The 25,429-nt window shown below is 40.2% G+C and overlaps 1 protein-coding gene across 8 annotated transcripts in view; it reads right to left on the reverse strand.

Moving 5' to 3' along the window:
* The window catches only part of POU2F1 (POU class 2 homeobox 1), a 102,505-nt gene that overhangs the window by 15,165 nt on the left and 61,911 nt on the right, over positions 1 to 25,429 (reverse strand). For 2 of the 8 annotated variants that reach the window (XM_058419262.1, XM_040056897.2), the window contains exons 3-8: positions 20,851 to 20,951; positions 17,949 to 18,002; positions 16,183 to 16,302; positions 14,296 to 14,475; positions 8,346 to 8,472; positions 1,476 to 1,570 (exon numbers count right to left, since the gene is read on the reverse strand). In XM_058419262.1, coding sequence (XP_058275245.1) covers positions 1,476 to 1,570; positions 8,346 to 8,472; positions 14,296 to 14,475; positions 16,183 to 16,302; positions 17,949 to 18,002; positions 20,851 to 20,951 — 677 coding nt within the window. Of the gene's footprint in view, positions 1 to 1,116; positions 1,210 to 1,475; positions 1,571 to 8,345; positions 8,473 to 14,295; positions 14,476 to 16,182; positions 16,303 to 17,948; positions 18,003 to 20,850; positions 20,952 to 25,429 lie in introns of all 8 variants that reach the window. The other 6 variants (XM_058419261.1, XM_040056896.1, XM_058419263.1 and 3 more) reach the window with 6 other exon arrangements.

Here is a 25,429-nt window from a genome sequence, read left to right on the forward strand (position 1 = left end):
TATTTAGATCTTGTACTACACAGTTAAGGCCTTATGTGCAACAAGAACACTGGAAACATGTTTTGAGTGCATAGCTCTACCTCCTTACAAGCCATGATGAGCTGAGATGCAGGCACAAATCATTTACTCCGGTTAAAATTCTAGTCAGTTTAGCTGTGGCTCTTCAGTAAAGGTGATTTCATGCCCCTGTGAAGGAGTCCAGAGTTCTGAAACTCTGGACTCCTTCAGGGCAAGTAAGAACAGCCTCATATTCAGGCAGCCCTGGAGTACCATGCAAAGTCTATGCAAAGGTTCAAAAAAGGCTCTTCTAAAAGAGATGGCCTACCTATAGCTCAGTCTTTACAAAACTCCTTATGTTGTTTTCCTCCTGGTTTAGTGCAGTGCTTTGCAGTGCACTGCAAATGATAGGGGGAGGTCAAGATCTATAATTCCATTACTTGAGAAATAATGTAATCATATATGATCTTTCTAGGATTGCACATACATGTGCCACACTTACAGGTTTTTAATATTTTTTAAATTTACATTAATCATTGGGTGGGTAATTACTGCAATATGTCTTCACTGATTTCACCCACTTTACATAATTTATTCATTCTTAGTAGTTTTAACTTTTTTTTTTTTTTTAAATCCAGGAATAATCTTTAGTGAGGAATCGTGCTGCTAGCTGAGGTATGAACTAGAGGTGGGACAAATTCCATTTTCCACATGGTGCATGAAAAATACTGGAGGTGGTATAATAGAAAATGTGGTTTTCTAAGACTCTGATAGACTCAGGCACCTTATTGCAGACTAGAAAATTCTTATATGTAACCGAGGTGGCAGGAAGATACTGTGTGATATTACACGGTACTTGAGAAACAGCATGCAGCCACGAAACTAAACTGCACAGTAAAACCCAGAGCCAAGCACAACTAAATTTACAGGCACATGCAACCTTAAAATTGCTTTCCTTATAGTCTGAAAACTTAATCACAGAGCTCTAATATTTTAATATACATCTATCAGAATATACGAATATTTCATTTCTAACAATCTCTTCAGTTTCACAGATGGCAACTGGTAATGACTTAGCAGTGATTGCAAAATAACTACACTAAAAAAAAGATAGATTACCACTGCAATCTTCAGAAAGAGACTTGTCAGTAATCCCCTTTTGGAGCTTTTGAGGGAGCTCACACCTTCACGCCTCTGAATTTCCAAGAAAACCTTACAGGAAATCAAATGATGCTTTAGTGCCATTAACTCAAGGTATCAATCATGAAAATTTCCAGCTAAAAACCCACTTTAGAACGTTAAAGCCTGGAATGAGGCACATTGGGGTGGGAGCTACAAACCTGAGCTACCTAGAAAGACAAATTCAGTGTTATGGCTAAAACATCTATTCAGGTAACTAATACAAAGGGTGGGTCCATTCACTTGCCATAGTTTAAATCCCCTCAAAGCAAGTCATGCAGTGTAGGAAAAGGCCTGACCTGCGAGGCAAGGGTGATGCTTGGCTGAGACTGCAGGAGGTTGGCTTGGCTTTGCTGAGGTAGTTGCGTTAAGAGATTCTGCGCTTGCAGGAGACCTGGAGAGAGAAAAGCGTGCGTTCCGTTTGTCGTTCAAAACCACAAAAACTTGAAATGAGGTAAAACAAGGCTCTTGCCAAATGATGGGAAGTTTAGGAAAAAAAAAAAAAAAAAATTTGAGATGTGAGCTTTCATTTCATCCTTGCACCCTTCATCATTTCATCCTCAGGTACATTCAGACCTGGGAGTTTTCAGCCCAAAATCCCCTTGCGCTTCCCTGAAGTGTAAGTGGTGATGGAAGGGTAAAGAGGGAGAAGTGTGTAAGTCTCCTCTGCAGAAGGAGCTGGTAAATGATCTAGGTCATCCCATTTCTGTGTGCAGGACTCTGCCCCTTTCAGCATGCAGAGTTTGGGTACGCCTCTTCTGGTAACCAACAGCTGACCAAGAATTGCGGAGACATAAAAAAATACTGAGCACTAATGAGATCAAATTCAACAACTGAGTACTAATCAAATCCACAAATTTGGCTTCTTGATCACCTTCCTTACTCTCCAAAGCCCTCTATGCCAGCTGCCTAAAAAGAAGGAAGGTTTCTGGTAGACTTAAGCAGACCACACCAGAAGACACAACAAGCCTAGATGATTCCTTCCTGGGTCAAATAAAGTAGGAATCTTTTGGAAAAGTAATTGGAATTAAAGTTCAGGTAAGCTACTGAACACTGCTCAATTTTAACAGATAGAATAAACACTACACTGAATATAGGCAAACCCTGCTACTATGGGAAGGTGACAGCATCAAAGAACAGCTGCAACTGATAGAACCAATATGTATAATATGCTGTCGATCTACAAATAAATTCCCTTACAGTCCACTGTTTGTACAGTTTACTAAATCTCTGAGGAAACTGAGATACATGCCTGCATCTAAATATTTTAACTAGTCCGTAAAACACTATCATCTGACAGTGATACTTGGGTTTTGTTTAACAAAGAGCTGAGTATGTATTTTAAACAGAATGTGTTGCTATCAAGATGGTCAGGACTTACAGAATACAGCCAGCTGCTTATGTAACATAACAGCATAGCACAGACAACAATGTAAATTTGCTTTGCACCACACAATCAACGTGTTCCAGCTGTGTTTTTGAAAAGCCACAGTGAGGGAACAGAGCTGCTCAAGGAACTTCCAAGACAGCCACCTACCACAGCTACATACTGCTTTTTACAATGCAAACATTTGTTCACTTGAAAGATGATTTTAGCTGCCCAAATCTAAATATTAATTAGTAAACATTCACCTCCAAGCGCAGAGTTTTTGACCTCAATTCAGGGACAGTGAATTTTAAACTGACAGCTTGAAAGAGAAAGGGGCAAACCCACCACACTGTCACTACGGAGTGGCTGACCAACAATGAAACAAAAACCAGGCAGCTGACAGTGACAACATTGAGTTCTAGTCCACTAGTAACAACATCGATTACAAGTTACTGATTTGTCTTATGACTGCAATCAGACTAATTAGGACTGGCCTTTTGTGACTTCTCTGTCCCCAGAGAAATCCCAGAGGATGTTTTCCAGGCATTAACAATTCTGCTAAAGAGCACAAGATGACTACACTCTTCCTAATTTTATTCTCACTCACATGGTCTGAAGTAATTGTCATGGAATCATCAGTATAAAATAACCTGAACACGTTTAATCTACTCTGTTTTTACATCATTTTATCCTATGTGAGAGGTGCTGACACAAGGTGACACAGGCAGAAGCTGGAGACAGAACAGGTCAGTTCAACCAGCAGCTGACTGAAGCAGTGATCAGGGGATGGGGAAAGCAGCTGGACTGTTCTGGCATTGTGTCTCTCCCGATCACAGCCTTTTCAGGCAGTTGCCATGCACACACTTTGGGCACTCCTTGGTGGGCAGCTGCAGTTGTGCTCCTTTACGACAGGACTTGAGCCAGTCTAAGCTTCCCCTTCATTCCTTTCCTGAGAATAAATCACTGAGGTCCAAAATAACTTCAGGGACTTAATTTACAGAGTGCACAGCACTGCCTTTTCTACGTAAACCCACATCCTTTAGGCACCTGCTGAGATCCTGGCATTTCAAACACTGCTGTTTCCTTAGAGACTCATACTGGCACCAGTACTGCTTAACATCTTTATTACCAAGAAGGCTGATGGGACAAAATACAGTCTCAGTAGGTCTGTGGACAACACCAAAGATGGGGAAGCGGTGAACAGGCCAGAAGCCAGGGTCTAGACTAGCTGGACAAATGCAACCTCATGAAGATTGATGCAGGAAAATACAACGTTCTGCGAGGGGGCTGGAATAACCCTGTGCAGCAATACAGGGTGGGCACTGGCTGGCTAGAATGCAATCCCACAAGAAAACGTCCTGGGGGTCCAGGAGGACAACCTGATGAACATGAACTGGCAGGGTGCCCTTTCAAGACAGCCAACCACATCCTGGGCTGTACTCACAGGAGTGCAGCGAGCAGGTCAAGGGCTGTGCTTCTCCCACTTCATTTGGCACCAGTGACACCCCACAGCTGGAGTCCTGCTGTCAGCCTTGGGTTTCCCGGTACAAGGCCATCCTGGATTTTGTACATCCAAGGCCCACCAGGTTGGCTAACAGGCTGGAACAGGCAAAGTGAGCTGTTTTTTTCAGCCCAATGAGAAGACTAAGGTGAGATCCTACTGCTTTCTTCAAAGACAGAAATGGACTCTGCTGGAGGGTACACTGTAATGAGATGCAATGGACAGCGGAACATGGAAAACCCCTACTACTTACAGGAAAACATTTTTTCTTTTCTTTAACATGATAGCAGGCAACTCTTGGGGCAGGTACTTGAAAATGTTGCAGAAACTCCATTCTTGGCCATGCTCAATTCAACTGGCTGAGGCGCTGAATAGCTGCTGTAATTGGACCTGCTTTGAACTATTTTACCTGGTCCCTAGAGGTCCCTTCCAACCCACATGATTTTTTTTGAACTTATAAAAGCTGCTATTGTACTTGTATACTTTACAGAAGTCGTATTCCTAACCATCTGCCCTGGATTTTAAGAGCCCAGTGGTATTATTGCATTAAATATGGCACACAAATCACATATGTGGCACTCTAAAAGAATGACTGCATGGAGGCAGATAAGGATCTATGCAGAATTATGATAGTTTAAAGGCTTTATTTTTTTTTAATAGTTATGGCAAATGTATCTATCATCATTCAGGATTTTTCCTGTAATGTCTAAGAGTAGCATGAATAATGCTCCAAGCCAAAAAACTCTTCCTGCCAGCCAAGAGTCCCCTAGGACTGATCTGGGGTTCAGTTCTATCTAAAATTAAACAAAAGATAAAACAAACATTCAAGCACAGACTTTTTCAGCATAATTTAAAAAAAGTTGGCCCAGAAGCATAATACATAATTCATCCCAAACTGATCTCCCAAAAGAGTGAATTTTTTCATGTAAGAACTTGACTGCTTTATCTCTGCCAAAGCTGTTCAACCTCTCACTGGAAGTTAGCTTGCAAGACAAAGCCATTACAACAACTTCCACATGAGTGAGGTCTCAAAGTCTGCATGACATCTATGAAAGAAGAAAACAGGACTAGATTGGGCCCAGGCAACTTTACAATTAAAAAAAACTCATAAAAACAGTCTTTAATAATAAACGGCATTAACTTGAGACTAGCTAGACCCAGTTTCAATGTTTATAGCTAATTAGTAGCTTGTCCTCCACATTTGCTCTTCTGGATATTTTCTTTATAAGTACTATTTCTAAATGTCAGTGTGATACAGTCTTTGCTTAGATCTTAACAACTCCTTTTGCAAGATTAATTTATATTAAATGCAGCACCATTTCCCCCTCCAGTCAGATTTTTACTGATAAGATTTGTATTAGCAATTTCTCACGAGTAAAAAGGTGAACAAGTCACCTGATGAGGGTAATACTTTTAAGAAGCAGCTCTAATTGCAGTAAGGGATGTTAAATTGATTATTTTAGAGACAGCTCTATTAGATACAAGAAGAGATACAAGAGCTATCAAGACATTACAAGGTGCTACATTCCTGCTGGTGACTTCAACAATAATATGAACAACAGTTAGGCTGAATAAGAAAACGTTCCAAATTTCTATTTCCATTCAATCTTCTGCATATCTGCTGAGGCTTGAAACCATTCTTTCAGTTATGATGCTATCAATTATCAGCCATGAAAAATGGGAACTTTAAAATTTGTTTCATCTAAGCCCCTAAATAGCTAGAAATTGTGTGGAAAAGGAAGGTGACTACATTAGACATATGGCAGTAGATTTATGGGGGAAATTTCCTGTCTGCTGCTGGGAGCTATAATGCGTGTGTTGAAGAAAGATAACATCCTGATTATTGATTAATATTTTAGTATTGAATTTCCTAGTTTTTTTCAGAAGTTGGACCTCAGCTCACGATGTTCAACCCCTTCAAGAATCTAAATACAATTGCTGATGACTGCATTTCTCTGTACCCCTTCGCCTCTTCAAGTAAAACATTTTTCTTCACCAAATGTTTATGTCTTCTACAATCTTGTTCAGATACACTATTCTTCACTTATTTCCCTCAAAACTTCTTGTTCAAAACCAGTGTTTCTCATTTACATGACTACAGGGCATACACAAAATACGTAGCGTAGTTTGTAAAGCAAGAAATTTCTTCCAGAATACATAATCTATACAAAAATCTGAATTTTACGTTCATTATTAAATGTGTACATATATAAAGCTCCACGTGGTACCAATGAAGCATTAAAAAAAAAAAAAAAAAGCCATTAGTTTTGAAGAAAACTTCATGCTAGTTTCTTCAGAATATTTATTATTTTATGAAGTTGACTAATGGAGCAATAGGATAAGAACAACATGGAAAAGTCAGCTGCTACAGCAAATAACAAAATAAAAATACACACTTTCTCAATCTTTCTCATAAATAATAATGTACTGTTTGAGATCTGCTAACAATAACCATGAAATACTGCAAAAAAAAACATATCAAAAAGTGATATAAGGGGTATTATGACAAACATGTTGCTTTATCATTGAGTGCTCATGAAGAAAATGAGATCTATTCAAGCATTTCAGTTTGGAAGGTTGTCACACACTAATGGCCTATGGTCAGAATTCAGCATATAAATCTTCCTACATTTTTGAGCTACTCAGTTGTCCAGGCTTCACATTGCCAGTAAAACATGATGTCTCTTACCTACACTGCGTCACTGATGACAGCAATATGCAGGTCTTAAATTGTAGTGAAGAAATCATTTTGCGGAGATGGCCTCTGGAAAAGGTACTATGAAATTCTCATCTCATTCTACTCCAGGAGATTTTAAACAAACAAGAAAGCCTTGCTTCCCTCCTGTAATGCCAACAACTCATTTTGGGAGACAAATACAATTTGCTTCTCTTAGTTTTCCTTTCTGTAAAACATCTTCAGAGGCATTTTAGAAAACCAGCAGAATTTAGCCGAAAAATGTAGGCAGACGTCAATACCAATGAGTTCTTCCAAACAACGCTTTTGTGCTTGCTGCTTTCTTAAAAGAATTTATTAAAAAAAAAAAAAAAAAAAAAAGAGCACCTATTTTGAAGAATTCTTGAACTAAATTTCAGTGGTTTGGTTTCTTCTAGTACAGTATGTTAAGTTTACAAGTTCTGCTTCATCTTAAGAAAGCAAAACATCACTAAATGCTTCCATGAATAGCCCTTCAGCCATTTTCTACCAGTGCTGGTATAAAATCTCTCCTAAATCAAGTCCTATTAAAAGGAAGGTAATTTTGACTAACCCTTTATTCAAATGTGAGAGCATTCAGACAGTAAGAGCCCTTCAGCGTAATGGAAAGCCAGTTCTATCCAAGTCATAGTATGTAAGAAGGAATGATGCATGAAAAAATTGAAAGGAACAGAAGAAAATGAGGTGCAAAGAGCTGCTTTACAGCACAGCCAAGCTCTGCAGGACTCTTCAAGCATAACAGGATTTGCCTTCTGAGCAAGAATCTTTGGATTACCAGACCTGAACAACTGAGTAGAGTTCATGTAGAAGAGAAAGGGGGGAAAAAAGGCCATTGGAGTATATCAGCATAAGAAGCCATGGCTAAATGCAGTTTTCCGTGGGCATCAACAAATGGGGCGCAATCAGCACCGTGACGCATTGCGGCCTGAACACATCAGCCCTCAGAACAAAGCCACTATACAACAACTTAACTGCTCTGACACAGCACCACCTACCACTGCCTTGTCTGTCCTTGGCATGTAAGTCATACCCAGTGCATTGCCAAAATATTATTGTAAGAGCCGTTACCCAAATCCAGCATTCTAGCTCTTTTCCCAAGGCGTTAATTATTATCTCAGTTTATGACAAAATTCATTGTACCCTCTTTAGGCTTAAGTACTTTTCCAAACTCCCGAAAGGACTTTTGATTTTGTAATCTTTTTCCAGTCTGTCCTGCTTTTGACTGAGATAGAGTTAATTTTCTTCTTAACAGCTGGTATAGGGCTGTGATTTGGATTTTGGATGAGGACGATGTTGGTAACACACTGATGTTTCAGATGCTGCCAAGCAGTATTTAGAGTCAAGGAGTTTTCAGCTTCTCACACATCCCATCAGCCACCAGGCTGGGAGGCACAAGAAGCTGGGAGGGGACAGAGCCATGACAGCTGACCCAAACTGGCCAAAGGGAAATTCCACAGCACGTGGTCTCATATTCAGGATATAAACCTAGGAAGGAAAAGCTGGGCATTGCTATGAACCGCCTGAGTTTCACTTTCTGCCCTACAAAACACTATGTAGCATTTCCTTCTGTGGCAAGGAGCACTTACCCTGCTGCCCCTGCGGCGTTTGTGAGATGATGAACTGTGCTGGCTGCAAGTTGGTTGTTGGATGCACCAACACAAACTGTTGCAGGTTGAGATTCTGCTGCTGAAGCTGCTGCAAGTGCTGCAAATCCTTAAGGAAACGGGAAGGGGGGAAAAAAAAAAAAGGAGAAAGGACCAAAAAATAAAAGAAAAAAGGGGAAAAAAAGAAAAAAAAAGAAAAAAAGGGGAAAAAAGACAAAAAAGGAAAAAAAAAAAAAAAGAAAAAAGAAAAGAAAGAGCTATGCGTTAGACATTTAAGTCAGCAATGATTCCCAATATAAGATTTCCTATCAGCCAGCTACATTCTAACATTTAGAGATAAAACTGGATGTTGAACACAGCAGAAGTCCTGCTACTGAATATCCTTTAGAACAGCAATTTGAATTTCACTCTTGTTCATGAAACCAAAGTTATTTACTAAATAACCTGGCAAAGTATATCCAGAACTGTTCTGCTTTAAAATCAAAACAAAACAAACAAATCAATCTCCCTTCCCCTCAAATTCAGGAGTTTTCAAATACATTAGACTTAGCAGCACAAAGATCTCTCAAACTTATTTTTTGAGGATGGAACTCTGCTACAAATCAAGCATATTAGCTGGGACCTTTTTTTTTTTTAAAAAAACAACAATCTGCAATTACCATTTAAATCAACATCAGGAAAGCAAAATATTACAGATTCCTTGATTGCACTCTGGTTGTTCAGTTCAAATTTCAGAAAGCAGCTAACTCAATTAGTAAATATATTTGATTTGTTCTGAAACAAATTACAATAAGCTTAATAGATATGACTATAACAAAAGGTTAAAAGGAATAATCCAAAACACTGCATTATTGTAGAACCCTACCTTTACGTATTTAAACCATTCAAGACTAATAATGTTCTATAATTAAATGACAGACCTCAATGTAAAATGTTAATCTCTGAGAAACTGAGTTTTCAAGAAAAAATGCTTGACATTTAGTTGGAGAATGAAAACATAGAGAACTGCTTAAAAATATTCTTCTCCCTAACTAGCCTTTTTCTTTCCATCTCCAAGCAGGACAATAACAAGAGCAACTGAAATTTAAAAAACGCACTGAAATAAGCCAACATAACAGCGGTAATCCATGAAAGCTATGTAAACACAATTATAGGATGTTCCCATCTTTCCAGGAAAAATCTGTTTCAGAATACTCACCAGTCAGGTGGAATAAAGCCTGAATGAAATACTTCCCACACTTGCAACCTCCTATTACACAAACTAAACGGAGCAGACAAGAAGCCTCCCCCAAAGCTCTGTTTCAGGGAAGTTATTCAGGTCCCTGTTTGCAGAGGAACCATGTCCAGGCACAGCAGTGCCACAAACAGTGCCCAGTGTGGCTGCTTGGAGCTGCTCATCTTCACACAGCCCCAAACACATTTGAGTTCAAGTGAACCAGAGTAACAGAGAGCTGCTCCTTGGACTGATGCAGATTACTGAGCGCTCCCAAAACCCGCTCAGCCAGAGGATGGGACAGGCCGTTCACTGCCAGCGGTGGATTTGGAGATGAGAAGTCAAGACAGACTGACAAGAAGAACTTCTTTCTTACACAATGCTGTTATCTGTGACCTTGCATTATTTAAAATCTGTTAAAACTGTAACTTGCAAGTTGCAACAATCTCCTTCTGGAGATGAGGGGTGGGGAATGTCAGAAAGGAAGACTAGGGAGAGGAAAAAAATAGGGAGTCCGCTGATTTATGAGACCATAGACAGGCATTATAAGAAAACGACTACTTAACCTGCATTACACAGACACTGGCCATCAATCACTTGGGCTACTTAGCCCTGTTAAGTCAAAAGCTTGCAGTGTAATAATATGGTAGACAGACACCAGATGGATTGATCAAGCTAAGAAATGGAAACTTCCATTTGATAAGAGAATGGTAAAATTTTAAAAAGTGCCCACGAGCAAAAAAGTGGTTTTAAAGTCAACAGTATTGTTTGCTTTCAGAAAATTGCAGAAATAATGCAACCATTCCTATGAAATCAAGGCAAATTTCCTTCCTGAAAGAGAGAAATTACCGCTCCAGTTCTGTCCTGGAACTCCATATTTCTTATGACTTCATATCCTAATATCACATTGGTCAGAATTGCTACCAAAACCTCTTCTTGAGCTCAACGTGACATGGATCTCCACTCATTTATTCACTGATTTTCAATACTCAGCTGGTTACCTCTGCAGATTTTGCTGACTCTCCAGCTCAGAGGGCTCATACTGGAATGGATGTGAGGACTGGATGCAGAGTTGAAAACAGAAATGGAAAGAGCTGGGCAACGTGACTCAGGTTGTGAACACTGGACAGAAGGAAATAAAGAGAGGCTGCAGGATGAAAATAGAGGTAGATAAGAGGGAAAAAAAAAAAAAAAAAACCACCCAAAAGAAACACAAAAGGAAGAGTTGGGAAGACACTGTGGAAGAAAAAAGTAACAATAGAAAAACAGATGGGTTAAGGACCTCTCCCAATCAAAAGCAAACAAATGCAATCACCCCAGATGACCAAGCAGATCTCACACGATTTGAAGCACCCCCACAAGAGATGGAGTTACATGCAAGAAAGAATACAAAGAAACAGTGGCAGTGTATCTGTAAGATCAAAGGAGGAGAGCTTTTTGTTTAAGACTACAGTATTCATAACACTGGCTACCCAGCTAAGACATGACAGCTCTTATCATCAGGCTCTTACACTTTAATATGAGAAAACTGTTTTTAAATTGAGGCCTCAGGGATAACTGATACAAGCAATCTTATTCTGTGCATCTGCCTTGGTAAATGGTATGTTGGCTAAGTCTTGTTTAAATACAGAAATATAATTCTGCAACGCAAAATGAAAATGATGCCTCCAAGGCTAATCACTCCTAAATAGCCCTACCAGCCCCTCAAATGCATTTGAAATCCAACTTTATTTCCACCTTGGGAAAGTTTTATTATTTAGTTAATTATACCATTACAATAAATCTCCCAATAGCAACCACACAAACAAACCTGGTTTCCTATACTGATCTTTTTTTCCTCAGTGTTAAAATCTGTATGCTAGCACAAGCACATAGAAAGAGATGGAAAGATGGAAAGACTTTCAGGGAGACATGCATGTCTTCTGGTGCTGTCTAACAATTTAGAAAGATCAAAACAATCCAAATCCTACCCTTGCGGAATAATCTGTCAAGTGCTACGTCGTGCTGTGAGGAAGATTTTTTGTTTAAAAAAAAAAAAAACAAAACCAACAAACCAACATCTAAATTTCTAAATTCAATGCCATTATTTCCAATTACAGCTTCAGCACAAACTTAAGCATCTGTGTCATTTTGAGATTTACATCACAGAAATACAGAGCATAGGTCCTGGAAACAAGGAAGTTTATAAAGAACCCCAAAAGTTGATACACAACTTGTTTAGCGTCAGTCCACGAGCTCCTCACCAAGCTGCTGCAGCAGATACCTCATGTGAACTGCAGTGCACATTAAAGAAGACATGCTTTTGCAATTAGTTAATTAAAATAACTACGGTAATCCCCTGCTGCAGAGACCTGCCAGCAAATCAATTATTCAAAAATCATCAATTAAGACAAACATTCAGCTATTTGTATAATCAGCTATATGTTTACAATAGAAACACAAACAAAGCTGAGCACTGCTTACAAACCCTTGCCAAGATGGATCAAAAAGCATGGTGCTATCTACCTGAGAACCTAGATGGTAGATGTTTTCCATAAGTACCTCAAATTAAATCCAACACCTGCACAATTTATGCCCTGCATTTCAAAATAAGGAGCAGTTAACAAGATTCAACCAAGCTTATTTATGTATCAAAATAACCTATCCTAAAAGACATTAATTGGCAAGTCAAACACTTAAGTAATTAGAAACGTCAGAAAACAAGTACAACTTTAATTTGTTCTGCACGTGGCAACTACATGATCACATGCTATTTTTCAGAGAGCCTTCAGCTCACTCAAGTGCACAAATCAGACAATGCTGCTTTCAGAAACTCTTATTTGACAGCACATGCCTGATCTTTTCGACTCCTCTCAAACACTGCTTTGAAGATTTTCTAAGTTCTGGAGAAAAAGCCAGTACAAAACTAATAATTGTAAATGCTTCACACATTTTCCAAGCTTCACACTGAGGTGGGAGAGCAGGATTAGAAACATCTCACACACGCATCACATTGGTATCCACTGCTTTGGTGGCCTATTTGTCAAACCTAAGGCCAGACAGTTCAAGGTACAGCTTTTGTTAACAGGAAATTTTAGGCCACCATACTTCAGTGAAGCAGACCGCACTACCTTAAGCTGCACACCTGGAAGAGGGGAGGCATGCACCTGTGGATTGCTTACATATATGTTAAAAGACTCACATCCCATCAAAAGGGAACTATGACAGGTGCATCGAAAGATGTCAGAAGCTATAACCAACAACTTCCTTGACAAGGACATTCCCCAGTCTCTCCCTGAAATCTGCCTGTATTATTGCCTACAGAGAGTCTTCACAACATTAAGATATGATCTTGAGAATTACAAGTTTCCTTGAATGCTACATCCTTCAGCCATCTCCGCATCATGCCAGTCAAGTGGAATCCTTTGCTAAAAAAGGTGTTATTTGGCGATGTGACTTCTCACAGTGCAACAAGAGCTTCAGGGGGAGGAATCTCTTCGACATAGCAACATCGGCACTGGCCTTTTAAAAACAGGTTAGCACCACTCTGGCCTCTCTAAGGACAGTCAGAGAGGTCAGAAGTTCTAGACCAACACCAGAAAAGTTTGTCACTTCAGCCAATGAAAACCTGACAGCACAGCCAGGCTGTTATTCAGCTCGTGAACCCATACGGTAAAGGACTGAACATCTGACCGCTGGACTTCACAGACAATAGCAACATTTCCATTCTTGTCCTTAATCAGACCTCATGTTCACTTCATCCCGGTTGAACACAAGAGAAAATAGCTTGAACAGAAAGCATCAGACTGTCTTAAAGAACTTGCTCATCCTATGAAGCAGCAGCTTGGAAGATTACGTACCCCACACACTTTGCAGTTAGACTAATAAAACTGACATTATGTACCAAGAACTTTAATCTGCAGAAGGATGGACTCAGCATGAGCAAGACAACCACCTACTCTAGTACTCAAGATGTCTAAGCTGCACTTTTGATTATCCTTGTCCACAAGTCTAAGGGTTTTCCACACTACATACTCTAAGCACAGTTACTGTCACTGCCATCTCCACACTGAATGAAGCTAGTCCTGGAAGACCCAGGAGGTTCCTTAGCGCTTCTAGTAAGCAGAACATCCACAGCAAGCAGCTCTTCAGAACTGACAAGTCTTCAGTGCCAGACCATGAGACTGGACAGATTCCAACACCAGACTCATTCTCCAGGTTTTGCTCCAGACACACAGGAGTGCCCATTGTCACCGAACTCCCAGCATAAATACCAAGCCAAAACAGCACGCAAATGGGTCAAGTCAAACTGCCGTTCTTCAGCTCTAGCATTTTGCTTCTAGCAAGCACCATTTGGGTCTGAAAGCATCCTTTTTGATAGACAGGCATCACTTCCCATCCATACTGGTCTCAACAAGCGGAATTTCCGTGAGCATCTTACCATACCCTTTCTTCTCCTTTCTCACGCTAACTTAGGAGGAGGAAAATTCAGAAAACGCAGTATCTACCCAAATTCTGGTACAAACTCAGAAGCCCAGCAGAACTGAGGAGCAGCTGGGCACACATTCCTTGCTAAGACTATCAAACTTCAACCTCATCATCCAAAGATGTGTGAGGAAAGGCTAACACTTCTCGAAGATTCTAGACACTCGCCGAGCGAGGAGCAACAAATTTCATTCGCATGGCGCAATCAGTCAAAAACCTCTTTTGTTCTCCACCCTCTCAAGCCTCAAGGCTCACCTGTGCAATCTGTATTGGCTGAGATAGAGGGATCTGCGTCATCGGCGTCGCAGCAGAGGCCGAGATGGTGGCACCAGCAGCGCTGTGCTGCTGACTGGCCGAGTGCTGCACGGCAGCCGCCAGCAACTGGGCCTGCGCCTGTTGGAGCAATAACTGTTGCTGGGCTGGCGTCAACGTGAGCTATAAACAATTAGAAAACACAGCCATTAATAATGGGAAGAGCCACTTCGGCTACAAAGTCATTAGACAGCTCAGTACTAGTTATGTTAACCAGGCAATCCTAGGGCTATGGCACTGACTGGCCAAGGGCTCTGGCCTTAAGGAAGGACGGCTGGCTGCTCAACGCGGCGTGGGAACCAACCTACCACGGGCCTGACACAAACCAAACTGCACCACCGCCAACAGTTGCGCTTACTGGAACCTACACGACCCAACTCCGCTCCTAAGTTTTCCTCACAACTCTACCAGCGGTTTCAGGGAAAAAAAAGCCATTAAGTGGCAAGCAAAAGAAAAGAATCAGTATTGCCAGGATTTGAAAGGAAATTTACACCCAGCAGAACAGCGAGTGATTAGCCAGATGAATGTGAAGCAGGAATGCTGGCTATGGCTACTGAACAAACTGATAACGCCCCAGCTGCTTCACATTAGCATGAATCCCTGCCATATTCCATCATTTCCATTATGCCCTAAGATATAAGTAAAGAACATGAGCTCCATTTGTTTCTCTCCAAGTCTCCCCATCTGCCCTTTTTTCTTTTTCTTTTTTTTTTTTTTTTTTAATAGAATAGAGTTGGCAACTTTACATCCCTTCCCTCTCCCAAACACACATTATCTCTGTGGAACAGGTGGCAGCAGTCTCTCCTTTACATGTAAATGAATCTTGATGCCCATATTTACTACAAACCCGTATCTGCACAGGCCTGGAGTTTTGAATGTTTCACTACAGCAGACAATCATGAATTAAAACAAACCAGTATTTTCTGAGAACACAAAAAATAATAAAATATGCCAGGTTTTAACAACACATCGAAGCGGTCTCACTTTTAAAACTTTCAATGCTTAACTGAAAACTAAATAGGATGTCTATTTACATACTAACGTAAGAGAAGATTTAACAATTGAGCCTGAGATTGAAAAGTCATTGCATGCAAGTGTAGGGCTGATCTAACCTAACACTTCAAATCATAAATATATTGTTGGAGCAACTGCCCTAAGCTTATTAACACACAAACTCTTACACTGCAAAGCTGATTACGTGGAAACAAATTCTTTAACCAGCCCATTCACAAAACTTGGTCTTTTTTGAAATGACTGAAAGCCTTTACAATTCAGACACACCAGAAAGTCTAAAACAACCATTATCCACCCCATATTTACTTCCAAAGCTTTGCAGTTAAAAACACCTCAGAATCAATAGGTTAAAACAGAAGTGTTCAACAGGCTTAAGGAAAATACTAATAGAGTTACTTAAAAAGAAATGTGTTTGACAAGAGGAAAAATTAACAATTCCCATGATTTTTGTTCTTCACCCAGCTATAAGATTCAGTCCTGTTCTCCCATGCCTCATTTTAATCTTGGGGGGGAAAAAAAAAAAAATCTTCTTTATGACATCAGTGACTGCCTCATTTGTAACTGCTGTAAAACAACAGGTTTTAATTTCGTCGCAGTGTCAAAAGGGATACCGAGAACAGAGAGAAAGAATACTTTGTTCTTGTTGTTTGGAAGCAAATACTTAGCGACAAACCCCAAATATTACAGCCTGTGTATTTTTCTAGGAAAATATTTTCTGTTGCCACTTCCACTGGAGTTCCTGCCTAGGTCAAAGGAAGTTGCAGTGCCCCTGAGCGACAGCTGCGTGGGGCTGCAGCATCCCTGGGTAACTCTTACCCCGGTGATCTGTCCTCCGGCCAGCATGAGCTGGGTCTGGGGTATGGCCGCCTGCACTGAAGGCTGCTGGGAAGGCTGGCTTGGCTGCTGAGAGTCCCCAGATTCTTCATTAGATTTAGACTAGTCAAAAAAAAAATACAGCTCTTTATAGTGTAAAACAGATGTTAATGTATAACGCTGCTATCTCAACACCGCACAATAAAAATCTTTCATCTGCATACAAAAAGCCCTCGGGTTTATTTTAAGAGTGTGTTTAAGCAATGGCTCTGTGTGCCCACCATCCCAGCTACGATCGCTTGCACACGTCTGGAGGCAATGCGGTTTAAACAAAACAAAGAGACTCTCTGGTCTCCTGTAACTCTCTGACATTATTTTCAGGCCTCGCTTCATTTTACGCCATGCAACTGAAGCTGACGCTACCTTTCACCGTGAAGAAAGAGAAGGTTGTTAAAATTATTCATTGCCTAAAACCTTGAACAATGGAATGAGGGAAAGGAGATTGTGTTTCCATTTTCTCTATCTCTGTCCTGTACCACTAAGTCATCATACCGTTGGCTTACACAGAACCTTTCTTTTTGAAAAATCCTCAACCTACAGCAACCTGTTTCTCAACCTACAGCAAAATATATAACACATACAGTCCTTTTAAATACTCAAAGCATTTATTTAATTGAATAGTGCTTTATTTTAAAAGATTCGAGTTTATTTTGATTTATTTTTGTGCTTGGTTGTTTGTTTTTTTAAACAGAAGAAATTGTGAACCCATGAGGAAGGAAATGCAAGTGCATGAAGAGGGGGAGAGAGTTTTATGATAATTAAAACTGGTTATGCAGAACATTACAATTCTGCATAGATTTGCATATTTTCCACCACCTGTTTTGGGGACTGCAGAGCGGGCTAATTAACATAAAGGCTCTGATTAATTCTGCCAGTCATTGAGCGATAATTACAGCGCAGGACTGTAAACATTCTGCACTGGAGATACAGCCTGTTTGCCAACATCTCTCTCAGGGATGGAAGTTTACCATGGCAACCAAGGCAATTTTCTGCCTCCTTCCTCCTAGAAAGGAAGGTCACTATACCTCCTCTTCTTTCCAAATTGTTATTATGTATAAGTGGGTCCACATTCTATTGCATTTCATGTAATGCACTACCTACATTCTTTAATAACAAGCAATACTGAAACCAGTTTTCAATAAAACTGCATCCCTTGCCCCTTAATACAGTACAGAGAGGAAGTAGAATGTTAACAGATAAACTGAAGTGTTCGGCATCATAGGAAAGTTCGAAAGCTTTGTTGTCTCACGTACATTATTAAACAACAATTACTCTGACTTTGAAATCACTCTGTGTTATTTACACAAGCAGTCTAAACTAGCCACACTACACAGTTAACGCTACATTATATTCCTGTATTCAGTTCAGTAAGGACAAATTCCAAAGTAATGCTCACTGTGTGTTTAAAGCAAGCTAATAAATAGAAGAATATGAAATATTCCTGGAGTTTTAAGGTCTTCATGACACCACACCTGACTAAAATTCAGCATTAAGTCATGGTCACTCCATGTTTTAAACAACCCCAGAGCCTGAATGCTTACAAATCCTGAACCTGATTCACAGTTGTAAAAGTGTTATTCCTTCATACCTATCACTTGCAAAACCAGTCAGACTGAAAAAACTGAGTAACGTATCATAGGTTAAGAACTATCTCTACTGATGCTGTTCAGGATGAGAGAAGGATGACAGCAGAAGGTAACTGTCTTTACCTGTACATTTAAGGACTGAGCAGCAGCCTGTAAACTTGTTCCAGCGAGCTGGACCTACAACAGTGCAAAAATGGAAATGAAATAATGTAGAATCCACAGAAAACTAATAATGTAAAAAAGAACAATCTCCCCACCCGTGTCCCAACAAAAACTCCCCCAAGAACAGTGCATGCCCCTCTAACACCTGAATCAGTGGAATAGGGGCTGTATTCCAGGCTGAAACAGATCTGTAAGACTCTTTCACGATGTTGTTTATCTACCTCTTACTGAAGGTATCCCTGCCTAAGGATGAAGATATTACCATGGATGGAGCTGAAATAGAGCATATTGGGGTGGACAGGCCAACTAGTCCTATTCCTGCTGGAAAAATCTCAGTTTCAGGGCAGGGCATTAAGCTCTACTCATCATCATCATCGTACTCCCATTTCAGAATGGATCTTACCCCAAGCCTGCACTCACCAGCTTTCTGATACGAGCAAGCACGTGCACAGCACAGAACTCAGAGCATAACCACTCTCCCTCAAATTAACCCATTCAAGTACTTGCAGCCCTCAGCCACCGAAAAGAAGATCTCAACACAGAGGACCAGAGACACTTCACAAAGGCTGTATTGATTTAGGTATACTTAAAACTTGAATTCAGTGTTTGTAATTAACAGTCCCAAAGATGGTCTTGAGGGCGAGCAGCAAGAAGTAACGGATGCTTCAGAAAGTGAGATTTTTGGAGTGTTTTTTTATCTCTAATAAGGATTTCCTCTGCACAAAAAATGCTTTATTTTCATTTACTGAAACCCATTTGAATCAGTCTCGCCTTGTTTCTACTGGCACCCCTAGTTATAAAGAAGGAATGCTCTGTAATTAATTACCAACACTTTCAAAGGTCAGAGTAACAGCCTGCAGAGAATTCCATCTCTGGCCATGTTTGAAAAGCACTGCTCATTTGAAAACCAGGTGACATGTAAGGATACACTAAAGCAAAGCAAAATGTAGCACTCTTGCCTCTAGATGGAGGACCACCCCCCCACAAAGTCCACATATTTTCAAGCACAGGAAAAACTGTAGTGCGTGAAATTAGCAACTGAATATTTTGAACAGGCAACCCTGGAAGAGTTACCTTGGAAATACTTCCTACTGCTTTAGATGAAGGTACTAGAACATACTAAGCATGATCTACATCTAAGCAAACACTCCCAGAAAAGCCCCTCCTCATCAGAATCAAAATACAGTTTGACACAATTGATGTAATTTGTGCTTCTACCACGGACTAACAGCAGAGAATAGCCTAAATAACACCACCCTGCCATCCAAATGATATACTCAAAATAATACTTTAAAATTACACAAACACCACATAAAAAAAGACTACAAATGCATATCGCTTAGGTACAGCCAGCATATTCCTGAAAATCTCTGTGAATGCAATTTGGATGTCCCTTTCACCACACAGCCAACATTTCCAAATTAGAAATTAAACTGTACCTGAATGCTGCTACAGCCAAGTATTTTGCATTAGTCTAGAGCAAAGCATTGTGTGTAAAGGTTGAATAATACCCCACTAACAGCAGCCCCACCAGCAGAGGACAGTTTGACAATAGATTCCCACACACCTGCAGGTGAATAAAAGAATACCCGAGATTTTCCTTTGAACCAGTTTCAGGAAATGAATCACACTTTATCAAACATGAAGTTATAAAGATCCTGACAACTGTTTAAATAAATAAATTTCCTAAGCAGGATAAAGCACTGTGCAAAACCCAATTACTGTCCTGGGTCAATCTATATGACAAAATGAAGACTAAAACAAACACACAGAATTCTGCAGAACGGCTGTATCTGTTAAACACACACTGGCAAGCCATAAAAACTAGTCAGCTTCTCCCCACATAAAGGCAGCCTACAGCAGCCTATTGGTTCATCAAATTCAAACAGCGGCACTCCCTAGGTCCTATATAAACCAATCTGCTAGGAAAATTGCAATTATGTGACAAGACGTGTGGAATGTTCCATACAATAAAACGACAGTTCAGAGCTCTTGAAAGAGGGCATAAAAGCTTCAGTACTTCAATTATACCACAATAACTGTGCAACCTCAGACCTCAAACATTCAAGGTCATCCAATTAGGTACAGTATTTTAAAGTTTAACTTGGTGCAGAGGAAGGGAAAGAAATTAGGACATTTGTTTTCATACATCAAGTGCGAACAGATAAAAAAACTACAAAAAAATGCCCCTTATACTTCTCTTCACCTAGGGATGCCCCATTTTGCTTCAGCCTGCATCTGAAGTTCAGCTTTGATTCCCTAAACACAGCAGCAGCAGAACAGAGGGACAGTATTAGAAGTCTGAATATCATCTGACAAACAGGCCACTGAAATAACTTTTTTGTAAAAAAAGAAAACCTCACAAGCCATATATGCTTAGTAAGTACAATCAACTTTCTTTCTAGTTAAATCTGTAAGAGTGGAGTGTTTTTAACCAGATACTGACAGTTTTTGAACCTTGGCAGCCATTGGGCCAATACAATCCTTTCCTAAAAAATTTTAATTTTGTCTTGCCTTTCAGCGTGGTATCGCTATGAAGGTTCAAACAACAGCAACAACAAAACAAACAAGCAAAAAACCTACTCAAAAATACACCACATTTAGGCATTCTCAAGTTCCCAGAAATGTGATTTGTAGCTCTCCCAAAGAGGTCTTGACACGCTCTGCAGCCTAATGCAATGAAGTGAGTGCCACAATTAGGAGTTTTTCCCATGCAGGCTCTTTAACCAGGGGGTGTATACCCATATTCACCGTCTGATAAATGACTCGCCATCATTCACAGAAAGACGAACATGGAACACACCAGGGCAGCTGGGTTCACAGCTGCCTGAGTCTCCTCTGTTTGAAATGTCTCTTCTCTTACCTGATGAAGGTGCCCAAGGAAGGCCTGGGCCTGGGCTGTAGAGATTGCTCCTCCGACAGGCACAGGCTGCTTTTGAAAGTCCAGGCCATTCGTTTGCGTGCCTGCAGAAAGAGGCGTGTTGAAAACTGTTAATTACTGCTTTTTGTAAGTGGAATAAGAATTAACGCTCCAACTTTCCTGCTACTCTCTCAACATTATATAGTAAAAAAAAAAAAAAAAGCTCTGAGAGTAACAAGAATTGCATTTTTTTCAGTGAAAGTGGGGTGGGAAGCAGAGTCGAGGCTTCGGTAATAGTGCAGTTCTCAACTGAACAAAACCAACATGATATTTTCCTTAGCTTCCATCATCTATTCTGATAGATATTTAAAAGATGTGCAGATGTGGCAGTTAGGGACATGGTTTAATGGGAGACTTGGCAACTTTAACAGTTGGGTTTGATGATCTTAAAGGTCTTCTCCAGCCTAAATAATTCTATGACCTGTGTTTCTATGTACACTACTATCCCATCTCTCCCTACACAGTTTGAGAATCAAATGTGTGTTTGCTGCTGTGATTAAACTGTGTTTCCATCCTCCATGTATCCTCTCTCCAGTAGCTGAAGACTAACTTCAAGTTCAGAAAGTGCCAACAGCAAGGTTCAGATAAAAGCCACCTTTCCTTAAAGACAGGTAAAGTAACACTTGATGAAAACAGAAGTCCCATGTATACACAGCAGTTACGGGCCACAGTTTTACTCTTTCCAGAAATGACGCCTCTACATTTCTGTTAAAGTTTGTTCAGGGGTCTCATTAGGTAAGATAACTACCTGGGCTTCCTTCTGCTTTCACTTACTCTCATATAACTAAAACCTGGTTATTTTCCTATATTTTTGCAGTGTTTTCTTAAATTGCTTGGAAGACATGAAAACCCCCCAATTATCCCAAAATAATCTGGGTGTGAGAAGAAAAAGGAAAAGAAAAAAAAACAAGTGTTTTTTTTGTTTTGTTACGACCCACAGCGGCTAATAACAGGAAGGGAGACTCCAACTGTGTTAGGCTGCAGGGAATTTCTAGAATAGATGATGCAATCTTCAAAATTGCGTGACTGAAATGAAGCAAAACCAGCTTTAGACTTGCATGTTTACTTGTCATGACAATCAGATTTTGTTCAGCGCCTATGGGCAGGTGCACAGAGTAACTCCGACTTCAAAATTCCTTCCATCATCTACAGTCTTTGCCATAAAAACCTAGCTTATCTACTGAGCAAAAGTCACAGTTGTTGAAGAACAACAGGTGGTTGCTATTCCTTGGAAACATCTGCAAAAGCAAGCAGGCATAAAATGTGATTAGTAAAATAGACTGTCCAATATCTTAAACTGCTATTTTGACCTACAAACAGCGTACACAGGTAACATTTCCAAAGACTGAGCCACTGTTCAACTAAATACTGAAATAACATCAAGCTTTCAACCACCCAAGTTAAGTACACCTAAGGTGGCCCTTTGATGCATTTTTGGTGGGGGCTCTGTGTGGGAAGATGTGGTCGACTCCCAAGTTTTCAATTCCATGCTTTGGGCCAAGGTTTACAAACTTAAGAGACATACACGCAGCCAAAGATCCACAAATGTGATAAAAATATTCCAGTTTTAAACTGCATCTAATTGTTCTGCTTTATGAGTCTAAAATTCCAATTCAAAGTGAATGCAGGGATTCTCACTGGTCTGAATTGCTCTGGAAGGAATGCAACTCGGTTGCCTTTCTCCAAAGAATGGTATATAAGAAAGTCTTCTGGAAAAAAACAGAAGAAATTTCATCTATCTTCATTCTTTCCAGTAAACTTCAGAATTCTCACCATGCAGAAATACAAAGGGAATGAAAAATAAAGTAATTCCTGACAAATAGCTACCGTAAGTCAAAGGAAACAACCTACCACCTCCTCATTTAAGCAAAGGTCTTGAATTAGTTTTCAATGGTCAGGGAGTGAAAAACATACAGATAAGAAAACCTACTGGAGGGCAAATACTCCTCATTCCAATAGGAAACTTGTGGGGGTTAAAAAAAATTATCTGTTTCTGGGAGAACCAGCTGCAGACCTCACCTTAGGTAAATAGGTGAAGCTGTTTTAGTCAACTATCTTCCAAAAAGAGCCTCAAAAAATCACGATACCATATTAAAAGAGCACTACTGCTCAGGTGTGCAGAAGAAATACCCCAGTTAGCAGTTCTGCTGACTCTTAATATGGAAATCCGAAACAAGCCTCCTAGGTGATAGTTTAGAACAAAGCAAGCTCTAAGACTGAGCTTAAAATCTTCATGGCTCCCAAAACACAATTTAAGGCAGGCACTGAGAGAAAACAACATTTTCTTTAAATTCAGTCTTGAAAGACATCAACTCCCTCTCCCCAGGCCTCCCAAAACCAAACTCAGGGTGAAAAAATCCACATCACACCTGTTTACTGTCTGCTCTACTACTGGCATCTTAAACTTTCTTTGGGGTTTGGAAGCCCAGTGTCTCTTCCCCTCTGGATGCAACCTTAATTTTGGAAGGCATGCTATCCTGGCTGCTTGTATTTATCACAGGATGCCTATGTCTTTTGAAGAAGAGAAAGGAAAAGGAAGTGAGTCCAGCATATGAGAGGCCTTGCTTTTAAGGTGCTCAGAAGGATGTGGCACCACCCTCATGGAATCCAAGAAATCTGAAGAGAAACTGGAAAATGGAGCTGTCAGAAGCAGAAGGTCAGCACATTGTAAGGACACCAAAGGACTAGAATGCCACTTTTGCTCAAGGTAGGAGTTAAATACAAAACCCTGTGATGATTAACAGACATGGCAGATACAATCACACGTATTGTGATTTTAAACAGTCCAGGGTATTACTGTATTTTGCATCTTTATCCCAACTTCCATAACTGCGAGAGTTTGCCAACACCAAAACCAGCCCCAAAATAGTGGGAACTCTCCATTCTCCTTGGTTCCAGCCCCATTCTCCCTGTCCTGCCCCTTCTGGTAGCTCACCAGTAGTTTGTTTTGGTTTGGGTGCTCCACCCCCAGCAAGCCATGGGATGAAATTTCACCCTTACAGTCGAGGTCCAATGTAACCTAAGCATGTTTAAATTCTGGCATGAATTCAGCCATGTGCTCAGCTACTTCACAGAGTTGTTTTGGATGAAGACTAATACAGTGCCACTCCAGGGAAAGCAACAGAACAATAGATACTGAACACAGATTATTTTATGGCATTTTGGAATTGTACCTGCAGAGGGTAAAGGCGTGACAAAGCAGATAGGCAAGGTAACATTGCACCTCCAGTCAGGAGAACAACTTACTCTCAGAATTCCAGATTATAATCATCAGACCAGCAAGAGTTTGCAAACTGCATTAAAAAGGAAGAGGAGTGAGGAACTCCAGGGGAAATATGGAGTACGATGCAAGAAAGAATTCAAGAAGTGAAGGCGGCCAAGAAGGAAGATTTCAAAACCAGCTCGAGTGGGTATCTGCACTGTGCTCTGGGGGACATCCCCCAGCTCCACCATCACATTTCCCCAGGTCACTCTCTCTGCTTCCCTTTGCTGAAAGACAGAGAGATACCCCCAATACTCAAAAATTGTTGTTTCCCTATCCACATTTCCTAGTAACAAGTTCAGCATTGATAATTGCCTGATTTTAGCAGTTGAAGGACGGTTCATGGTCTCTCTCCTACAGACTTCCTTCTGATGGAAACTGGAAAACCAGTCTTTGGAAATGAAGCAATGCAAACAAGTATCCTTATAATCCTCCTAAACACTACATTTACAATAACTATTATTTTGCTGCTATGTAAACAAGTGTCATAATAGGACAGTTTCCACAGTCATTATAACCCTGGCTTCCACAGTTCAGCATTCATACAGCTCTTACAAGAGAGGATGCAATAAACAAACAAAAAGGTTGAGATATTTTGGAAAATTTTACGCTGCCTATAAAAAGGAGAGCAAAAGAGCTCTAGTGTAAGATATTCTTCTTCTCCTTTCCTCAGCAGATACTAACTAGACTGTCTGTTCACAACTGAAGCCTGGAGAAGATTTCTCTAACTCTGCAATACTGATGACCAGTTTGTCAATACATGTTCTGAAGAAAACAGCCATCCAATAGCTTCTGTATTTGGTTGCTGTTTTTAATTGCTCTGAAATATGTGTTGGTTTTTCAGATGCTTAAAAGGGAAGTCCAGTTAGCACAAAAAAATTAAAGTCCTAACATAATTCCAGGCACTGTATTATGACCAATACATTTAGGGAACTTCACGATGTTTCCGAAATAGTCGGAGCTCAAAATAAAAACCCCAAGTTTGCTAACTTCCATGACATTTAGCTGATAGCTCAAATAACTACTGATGTTGTCATCTCTAACCAGTGGTAACTGTTGTGGTTTTTTTCCTGAGAACACCAGCTCTGCCAAATGTAAATTCACGCTCCACAGTAATTTCTCTTAACATTTTCAAGTCGTATTGTCTCACTACAGTTTAAAACAGGAATGACCCAAAGACGCATCCACTGAAGTTTAAAAGATAGACTATTAGTGTTTACACAGCGGACTCAAGTGATTTACAAATGTCACTGGAAAGCA

The sequence above is a fragment of the Hirundo rustica genome, chromosome 2, assembly GCF_015227805.2.
Source record: "Hirundo rustica isolate bHirRus1 chromosome 2, bHirRus1.pri.v3, whole genome shotgun sequence".
NCBI classification, from domain to species: Eukaryota; Metazoa; Chordata; class Aves; order Passeriformes; family Hirundinidae; genus Hirundo; species Hirundo rustica.